Source organism: Mytilus trossulus, chromosome 3 (genome assembly GCF_036588685.1).
Source record: "Mytilus trossulus isolate FHL-02 chromosome 3, PNRI_Mtr1.1.1.hap1, whole genome shotgun sequence".
Taxonomy (NCBI): Eukaryota; Metazoa; Mollusca; class Bivalvia; order Mytilida; family Mytilidae; genus Mytilus; species Mytilus trossulus.
In genome coordinates, this window is record NC_086375.1 from 22,909,336 (window position 1) to 22,919,837 (window position 10,502).

General features: G+C 32.7%; 2 protein-coding genes across 2 annotated transcripts; both read right to left on the reverse strand.

The window, feature by feature from the left end:
* Window positions 1-498: 498 nt before the first annotated feature.
* On the reverse strand, window positions 499-1,539 carry LOC134710544 (uncharacterized). Its single transcript, XM_063570915.1, has one exon. It carries the CDS (start codon window positions 1,537-1,539, stop codon window positions 499-501), a length of 1,041 nt encoding a protein of 346 aa, XP_063426985.1.
* A 4,658-nt stretch (window positions 1,540-6,197) lies between these two features.
* LOC134710546 (uncharacterized) lies at window positions 6,198-7,211 on the reverse strand. The gene has a single exon (XM_063570917.1). It carries the CDS (start codon window positions 7,209-7,211, stop codon window positions 6,198-6,200), a length of 1,014 nt encoding a protein of 337 aa, XP_063426987.1.
* Window positions 7,212-10,502: the final 3,291 nt, after the last annotated feature.

Sequence of the window (10,502 nt, forward strand, 5' to 3'; positions counted from 1 at the left end):
GGATTGTAGAATGTTTTGGTTATATTGACATAAGTGATTGAAGACTTCATGCTCAACGTTGTACCATGCTAGTTGATATGTACACTAATGGACATTGATATGTGCACTAATGGACATTGATATGTGCACTAATGGACATTGATATTTCAGTCATTTGTTGTTAAAAAAAGTACAAACAAGAGGAAACCATATTATGTTTAAGGTGATACCTATTTTAAAACACTACAGGGAGATAACTCTGTAAAGTCAGCTAAACGTTTTAATAACGTCGTGTTGCAAAAGGAATATTAAGCTTCTTTCTAAATGATCAAAATTAGTGTATGTCAGATTGCTATATAACCAGACAAAACCGTTCAAAGTTTTTGAATTTTTTATATTTTTGTTAAAGGGTTAAAGATAATACTTTGACAAAATTTTATGAAAAATAAACGAGCCAAATTAATTTTAGTTAAAGTGTTGGGTACCACCTTAAAAAACTAAAATAAATAAATAACTTAATTATACACATGTGATAGAAAGTTTGTGGATTTTAAAACCATCGCTTGCAACAAAATATAAATATTTCCCAATGTTTGTTAGACAGTCAATACTTTCTAAATCAATTGGTTTCCTATAAGCAAGATTGCCGTCTTGAGACAATACTAGCAAAGTCTTATCAGTAAGTATGAGTACACGGCCACTATCCGCACAAGCTACGGCATCTGGACAAAAAATCTCATCAGGTTCATCGAACGGTCCATGAAACATCCAATGAATGTTCCCTGTTTTAGATAAGCCAACAACTCGAGTTGAAACTTCACAATTCCAGTCTATTATTATAATGTCTCCATTCAATGGATTAACAGTAATTTGTTGAGGCAAAGCATCAATAAAGTCAGGCGTATCGACAATATTATATTGGAAATAATTCGTCAATTCCCCATTTGTGTTGTACATAACAATCTTATGGAATGGTTCTGCATCAGTCTCATTTTCTATAACCCCAACCACAATATCTCCTGAATCATATGCATAAATTCCACAACACCCATAGGGAGACTCGTCAGCAAACTTTTCATATTTTCCTTTTAAATTGATTCGTCCTATTTCACCATTTTGAGTAAGGTAAAGAAATCCAGCTTTAGAATAAGAAATTTCAAAAATTCTGTCAGCACTATAGTCACTTTTAACTTTCAAATCCTCTCCCAAAGTAATATAAAAGACAGTTGCATCACCTAATGCCCATAAAGTATGTTCATCAATAGCACAAATAGTTTCGAGTTTGACGTTTTTTCCATCTTCTTGGATTATTTCCTTCTCAGCTAGTGCTGAAGATAAGTCGAATATTTTTAATGTATTAACATTTGTATTTTGTTCTGGGTTTCTTGATTTATCTGCTGCTTCACGCCGGGCAAGCTCATTTTCGCTAAATTCAATTTTGTGGTCATCATGTCGTAGATTGCGACATTTTGGACAAAAAAGACTTTTAGGTTTACATGTTGTACACTTGAAACGAACATCGTAAGCTGACAAACAGCCTGAGCACACCACGTTCTGCATTTGGTTGTATATAAAACCACCTATCAACTAAATCCAGCGCATGCTCCCTTTAATACTTAACCACGTTCAAAATCATCTTCTTCTGATATGCCTGTACATTGCTTGAAATTTGAAACTCCTATTTCACAACACTTGTTTGATTCTGGTATCCACTGTTCTGTTTTGTTCTGTACATGTATTTTCCTCCGTTATATATCGGAGCACTCCCACTTGGGATACAGCTTAAATACTTAACAGCTATTTACAAAGATATCGCCGTAGTGTAATCGGGGTGCTGAAGTTTTAAAATTTTATATACAGGTGAGAATTGTGGGTTTTAAAAGCAAGAAATGACAATTTTGTGCTATTTATAGTTCTACTTAGGTTACAATTTAGGATTAAGGTAATATTTGAGTTTCTATTGAAGATACAGAGGGATGTTTATATCATATTTCTTTAAAAGTTAAAAAAAAAAAAAAAAGTTAAAAAAATTGTACGATTAAAATAAAGATAATTTAAACAAAAACAAAAAAATTGAAAGGAGGTAAATTAAGTCAGAATGTTATCAGCTTTACAAGAGAGAGAAAAAATGAATATTTCAATAATTATAATTTTATAATGTGCCGTGAAATTTGGAAATATGGTGACCCCCTGTCAAAGTTTAAGCATATAATTAAAAAAACTAACTGCTTTACCCATATATGGGGTCGTTATATAGTTAGAAATTCTATGCAGATTGATTTTTCCTTAGTTCCTGTAATTTATATGCATTGTATTAATTTGTATAGTCCAATACAATATTGTTACTAAATTTAATTCAACTTGTTGAGGGTCTTAGAGAAAAAGTATTTGGATGTTTCAGGATTTTCAATGCAGCCTCTGATTAATGTATCACTGTATTTGTAGGCCCGTGCTTTTTTTGCATTTGGTGACAGATTTTTTTCAGTTTGTTAAAATTAGTTTTTAGATGGGATAAGGTAGTTGTTGATAAATTTGAAGCATATCCTCTTGTTAATACTGATCTTGCATATCTCTCCCATTCAACCCGGTAATGATATAAGTTTGTTCATCTGTTTTCAAGATTCTCCAGAGACTCATTTTACAGTAAATAATGCGTAACATCCTCTTCCGCTTTGGTGTAGAGCTCACATATTCTAGATGTTTGATTTAGATGATTGATGCATGTCGGTTCTGGTTATAAGAATACTTTTAACCTTGGCTTTTTAAAAGTCATTCTGATTGTTTTTGACAGATTTCTAGATATTGTATGGGTTTTCAGTAGGGGTTTCTTGGATTGACAAGTATATAATTGCTGTATTTTTCAATTATTCCTCCTTCCAAATATTTAACCAGTAGCTATGGCCTTTTTCGTCAAGTTTTTCCATTTGTACTTTGATGGTGGATTTTCTGTAATTATTTCTTTTGGATCTGGCAAACTATATTTATTCAAGGTTTTTCCTTCTCTGTTTATAAATGATTATGTGAATTCCTTTCTAATTACTAGTTCCCTTTGTAGAATTGCATTTTCAATCCAAAAAATTGTAGAAATAAAAAAAAAACATATTTCAATAAACTGGTTCCATTCCAAGAGGAATATAGAGGGCAAATAATGCAGCCCTTTCAGGTAGACTTAGGAATTCTCTAAATATTTTCCATTGTAGTTTTTCTAGCTCATTTCTGTTTACTTTCTCTAAATCTGTACTTCTAGACCATGGATATATCTTAGGACTACATATGGATTTTGCAGAGAACTCGCGGGCACATTCCTTAACATGGATGCATGCATTCATTGTTGAAGGCCGTACGGTTACCTATAATTGTTAATGTTTGTGTCATTTTGGTCTTTTGTGGATAGTTGTCTCATTGGCAATAATACAACATCTTCTTTTTAATATACGTGTAAAGGAATGAACAACCCCACATTATAGGGGCATCGTCTCCTAAGACATTGTAATAGTGTTGGCTGTCTGGTTACTATCTTTGGTCTGGTATCTGAACGTATATCAAAATAGCTTGGAATTAGCGAGTGTTACTTGCTAAGGGTTAAATCGTGCTGAAGAAATATCTGTAATCGTCGTCGTATCAATACTTAGGTAAACCAATTCACCGATTTGGTTTACCATTTACCAATTTCGTTTACCTTTTACCATGAGGTAGAATAACTAAATTACCTAATTTAGCGTTTTGGTTTACCATTTACCATTTTGGTTTACCTTTTACCATGAGGTAGAATACCTAAAATACCTAAAATACCTAAATAACCTAATTTACCGATTTGTTTTACAATTTTGGTTTACCATTTACCATTTCGGAAAATACTTAAATTACCAAAAACTGAACTGACTTCATTGTACGTCATTTAAAATAATTAATTCAGAGGTTCTCCGAACGTAAAAGCAAAGGCAAGAATAATTAAAAGTTTTAGAGTTATCAATGTTTAATATAGTTATACAAGAAATATATAATAAGAAAGGTCTATTATCGGTACGAATAAATCAACGTCATCCCACATGTTTAGGGAAAACAAGTTCCATTTCATACAACCGTCATTTCGTTACAGTGTTGCTCCAATTGTAGACTGACTTACATCCATATCGAGTATGAAAGGTATAGAAATATTTATGTGAGAATTTTGGTGCCTCGACGATCTTAAATTTCGATGTCTTAACTGCATGTTGACACTCTCCAGGTATTCGCGACCCTTTTCTGTTAATGTTTGCAGACATTTTGCAATGTCTGCAAAATTGCAAATATATCTTCTTTAATATCCACACAGTCCGAGAAAAAAACTTGCTTAAATCTTTCGGTTCTGTCCATGACTCTCACATTTTGTGGATTCGTCGTCACAACATCGTAACTTACTAGTATTACATATCTAAGGAACGACACTAATTTTGCGAAAAACGAGCTCTTTATGGATTTTAACTTTAATCCGGCGTAAATAACAGGTAAACAACACATTGGTTAATATCTCTTCGAAATTGCTGCCGACTACAATTATGTCATCCAAATACACCAATACACCAAGCAAATGGTTAACTGTAGTCAAGCCATAACTATTTTTCATCATCTGTTCAAACGTTAAAAAAGCACAGACAAGCCCAAAAAGCTTTTTTTTTAAATTGAAAGAGACAACGTTGTGTCGCAAACGCAGTTCTACCTCTACCTGCCAACCTGCCAATAACCCGACCTAAGGTCTAAAGTTGAGAACAACCTGTTGCAAGTAAGCTGTTCAAATGAATCGTCTTCGAGGGAATGGATACGCATCTTTTACTGCACATTCATTAATACGACGATTATCTACACATAAACGAGTATATCCGTCCTTCTTCTGAATCCATTCTTTCGGCTCGATAACTCGTGTGCTAAAATATTTAAATATGTGTGTCAAGTTCTTCACGCATGGCTACCAATGTCATAAAGAAAGTATTTGTGATATACATGTCGGTCTGAGAGGGTTCTTCTGACTGACCTCATTGTAAGTCTCACGTGGGAGCCCTTTCTGCTAGGATTCATATGACCTTGATCTCACTTCCATAGTCCATTGATAATAATGAATTAATGATACTTGTACCACGACTGCAATCTAGTTACAGCCCAACCAATGGTATACTAGAACTTAACTCAACAGATCGATACAAACCACAAATGCAAGTTCTAGCGATAGATGAAGGGCATAGATTGCTTTCATTTTTCAATTTTGTGAATTTTATTAACATGAAATTGTATTTTGCTAGGCAAATTAAACCTTCGTGTTGGTGTTCTCTTCCTTTATTTATGATGGAAATATTTTTTATAACAGATTCATACATTACACATTACTTGCAAATGTATGTATTAAAAAAACAAACACTTATATATGGTAATTTCTTATGACTGGATAGAATCTAAATAATGATTAGTACAAAATACAGATCTGAGAGTACTTGTACTTACTGACAGCTAATGAGAAGTCAATAACAACTAGTTTAAACATATTTATTTAGAGTGGATTGGGAAACAAGTTTTGCAACTTATATTAATCCCTTTCCACTTTGCTGGTGCGAGTGCTGTCTTGTAGCGGCATTAGCCTACTCTTTACTCTAAATAAATATGTTTAAACTAATAACAGCTAGTAAAAATTCATGTATCTAAGACTTAAATTAGATGAGTTGATACATATATGTTATTTCTCATGAATAGGTTACTACATAACTTCTCAAAAATTCATTTGGATTGTAGAATTTTTTGGTTATATTGACATAAGTGATTGAAGACTTCATGCTTAACATTGTACCATGCTAGTTGATATGTACACTAATGGACATTGATATGTGCACTAATGGACATTGATATTTCAGCCATTTGTTGTTAAAAAAAAAGTACAAACAAGAGGAAACCATATTATGTTTAAGGTGATACCTAACACTACAGGGAGATAACTCTGTAAAGTCAGCTAAACGTTTTAATAACGTCGTGTTGCAAAAGGAATATTAAGCTTCTAAATGATCAAAATTAGTGTATGTCAGATTGCTATATAACCAGACAAAACAGTTCAAAGTTTTTGATTTTTTTATATTTTTGTTAAAGGGTTAAAGATAATACTTTGACAAAATTTTATGAAAAATAAACGAGCCAAATTAATTTTAGTTAAAGTGTTGGGTACCACCTTAAAAAACTAAAATAAATAAATAACTTAATTATACACATGTGATAGAAAATTTGTGGATTTTAAAACCATCGCTTGCAACAAAATATAAATCTTTCACAATGTTTGTAAGACAATCAATACTTTCTAAATCAATTGGTTTCCTATAAGTAAGATTGCCGTCTTGAGACAATACTAGCAAAGTCTTATCAGTAAGTATGAGTACATGGCCACTATCCGCACAAGCTACGGCATCTGGACAAAAAATCTCATCAGGTTCATCGAACGGTCCATGAAACATCCAATGAATGTTCCCTGTTTTAGATAAGCCAACAACTCGAGTTGACACTTCACAATTCCAGTCTATTATTATAATGTCTCCATTCAATGGATTAACAGTAATTTGTTGAGGCAAAGCATCAATAAAGTCAGGAGTATCAACAATATTGTATTGGAAAGAATTCGTCAATTCCCCATTTTTGTTGTACATAACAATCTTATGGAATGGTTCTGCATCAGTCTCATTTTCTATAACCCCAACCACAATATCTCCTGAATCATATGCATAAATTCCACAACACCCATAGGGAGACTCGTCAGCAAACTTTTCATATTTTCCTTTTAAATTGATTCGCCCTATTTCACCATTTTGAGTAAGGTAAAGAAATCCAGCTTTAGAATAAGAAATTTCAAAAATTCTGTCAGCACTATAGACACGTTTAACTTTCAAATCCTCTCCCAAAGTAATATAAAAGACAGTTGCATCACCTAATGCCCATAAAGTATGTTCATCAATAGCACAAATAGTTTCGAGTTTGACGTTTTTTCCATCTTCTTGGATTATTTCCTTCTCAGCTAGTGCTGAAGATAAGTCGCATATTTTCAATGTATTAACATTTGTATTTTGTTCTGGGTTTCTTGATTTATCTGCTGCTTCACGCCGGGCAAGCTCGTTTTCGCTAAATTCAATTTTGTGGTCATAATGTCTTAGATTGCGACATTTTGGACAAAAAAGACTTTTAGGTTTACATGTAGTACACTTGAAACGAACATCGTAAGCTGACATACAGCCTGAGCACACCACGTTCTGCATTTGGTTGTATATAAAACCACCTATCAACTAAATCCAGTGCATGCTCCCTTTAATACTTAACCACGTTCAAAATCATCTTCTTCTGATATGCCTGTACATTGCTTGAAATTTGAAACTCCTATTTCACAACACTTGTTTGATTCTGGTATCCACCGTTCTGTTTTGCTCTGTACAGTTATTTTCCTCCGTTATATATCGGAGCACTCCCACTTCGGATATAGTTTAAATGCTTAACAGCTATTTACAAAGATATTGCCGTAGTTTAATCGCGGTGCTTAAGTTTAAAGGTTTTATATACATAATACAGGTGAGAATTGTGGGTTTTAAAAGCAAGAAATGAAAATAAGGTGGTATTTATAGTTCTACATAGGTTACAATTTAGGATTTAGGTAACATTTGAGTTTCTATTGAAGAGACAGAGGGATGTTAAAATCATAATTTTCAAAAAGTAAAAAAATTATACGGTAAAAATAAAGATAATTAAAACAAGAAACAAAAATTGGAAGGAAGTAAATTAAGTCAGGATGGTAACAGCTTTACAAGAGAGAAAAAAACAAAAAAAATGAATATATCAATAACTATAATTTTATTATGTGCTGTAAAATTTGGAAATATGGTGACCCCCTGTCAAAGTTTCAGCATATAATGTAAAAAAAAAAAGTAGCTGGTTTAGTCATATATGAGGTCGTTATATAGTTAGAAATTCTATGCAAAACTGCGTTGTTCTTTGTTCCTGTTATTTATATGCATTGTTTCAATTTGTATAGTCCAATACAATATTGATGTTACTAAATGAAATTCAACTTGTAGGTGGTCTTAAAGAAAAAGTATTTGGATGTTTCAGGATTTTCAATGCAGCCTCTGATTAATGTATCACTGTATTTGTAGGCCCATGCGTTTTTTTTTGCATTTGGTGACAGAATTTTGGAGAAATTAGTTTTTAGATGGGATAAGGTAGTTGTTGATAAATTTGAACAGTAAATTACAATTTGAAGCATATCCTCTTGTTAATAATAATCTTGCCCATGTCTCCCATTCAACACGGTTAACAATATAAGTTTGTTCATCTGTTTTCAAGATTCGACAGAGACTCACATTACAGCAAATAATGCGTAACATCCTCTTCAGCTTTGGTGCAGAGCTCACATATTCCAGATGTTTGATTTAAACATTTAGCTTTAGATGATTGATGCATGTCGGTTCCGGTTATTAAAATACTTTTAACCTTGGCTTTTTAAAAGTCATTCTGATTGTTTCTGACAGATTTCTAGATATTGTATGGGTTTTCAGTAGGGGTTTCTTAGATTGACAAGTATATAATTGCTGGGTTTTTTTTTCAATTATTCCTCCTTCCAAATATTTATCCAGTATCTATGGCCTTTTTCGTCAAGTTTGTCAATTTGTATTTTGATGATGGGTTTTCTATAATTATATCTTTTGGATCTGGCAAACTATATTTATTCAAGATTTTTCCTTCTCTGTTTATAAATGATTCTGTGAATTCCTTTCTTATTTCTAGTTCCCCTTGTAGGATTGCATTTTCAATCCAAAAAATTGTAGAAATAAAAAAAAACATATTTCAATTAACTGTTTCCACTCTAAGATGAATATAGAGAGCAAATGATGCAGCCCTTTCAGGTATACTTAGGAATTCTCTAAATATTTTCTTTTGTAGTTTTTCTAGCTCATATATGTTTACCTTCTCTAAATCTGTACATTCAGACCATACATAAATCTAAGGAATACATATGGATTTTGCAGAGAACTAGCGGGCACATTCCTTAACATGCATACAGGACATATACTAGAAGTGTATGTATAGTGTGTCTACTGGTTTTAGTCTATCATCAGTGTTACTTATCTTTTGTCATTTTTTCTTTTATGGTAAGTCTAATTCTTCAATAAAAATATTTCATATGTCAGTTATTTCCTCTGTGTTTTAAAGTTTGTTTGATAACCTTTGATAACTATTTGCCAAACTGATTGATTGTTTTCTCCCTCAAATCTTTGGTTTCCAATGTAAAGTATATCTGTGTTTGTATCAAATGTTACTGTCCTTCCGGGGTCTTGCATAATATAGCGTTGATAAAAAAAATTATCTTGGAGGCATAGGCTTGCATTTGTAAGTCATCAGTCTGTCTTACGATTTGGTAATATTATTTATTTGTCTATATTTGAGTATGGACTTTGTGCTACCTTGTGTATTGAATTTTCAAGAAAATTGATACGTTTTCAACGCTATATAATTTTCTTCGACTTTTGCATTCCAGCTCTTGTTTTAACGTTGATGTGTATGAGTTGGGCTCTCATTTTCCCCAGTTTTGGTCTAGTGAAGATTTTGACTAGTTGGGTTTTGGTTTTGTTAATCTCCATTGGTATATTAGACTTCTGAAGTGTTCGTTTGATGTCTCTCCTCTATGACTATTTTGGAATTTCATATCCCAGCTTCATTTATAGGAAAAATTATGTAGTTTTTTTGGGGAGGTGTACGTCCCATTAATGATTGAAAAATGTAAGAGACGTTGGATATCTGTTGACTGAGGATGACTTGTTGTTGATCATGAATTCCTTTAGTTTTTGGTCGCGTATTCTGTTATCTCTGTGAAGTGACGCATTCATGTCCTCGCAAATAATTGTATGGTAATAATGTACCGTTCTTTCATTTTGGATATCTGATCCATTTTGTCTTTATGATCAAGATCTGCTTGAAGGGATGGCATATAGACATAACTAGGAGTGTTTTCAATGGACTTCTATTGATTGAGATCACTTGTATACGACTGTTGCCATTAGGCATTATATTTATATCTTTATTCCAAAATAATGCTGGTCCGCCTTACTCTCTATTTGCTCAATGATTTATTATGGGATCATCATCATCAACTGATTTGAAGTCATCATTTTTCATAATATCCTTTTTTCTAGTGATCGAATCAAGTGTTCTTGGATACAGAGTATTATAATTATTTTAAGATAGTTTGTATATAAAAGAGTTGCCTTTTATATTCTGGATGTTTAAGGTTCCTATTGTGGAGTTGCCTGATAAGAATTATGTGTTGGCATTCCACACCAATTAGGAAGTTATCCGAGGAGTGCGAGATGGAATTACATACCAGCTAACACCTGGTACAGTGTTAGTACTGTTGTATTCTCCAACACTCAAAGTTTGCAAAATTTTGATGTATTCTGTTTCCTTTCGATGGAGGTTGCATTTCAATTCATTAATTTCTGAATTGTGTTAAAGTTCTATGCTTATAATTTGCA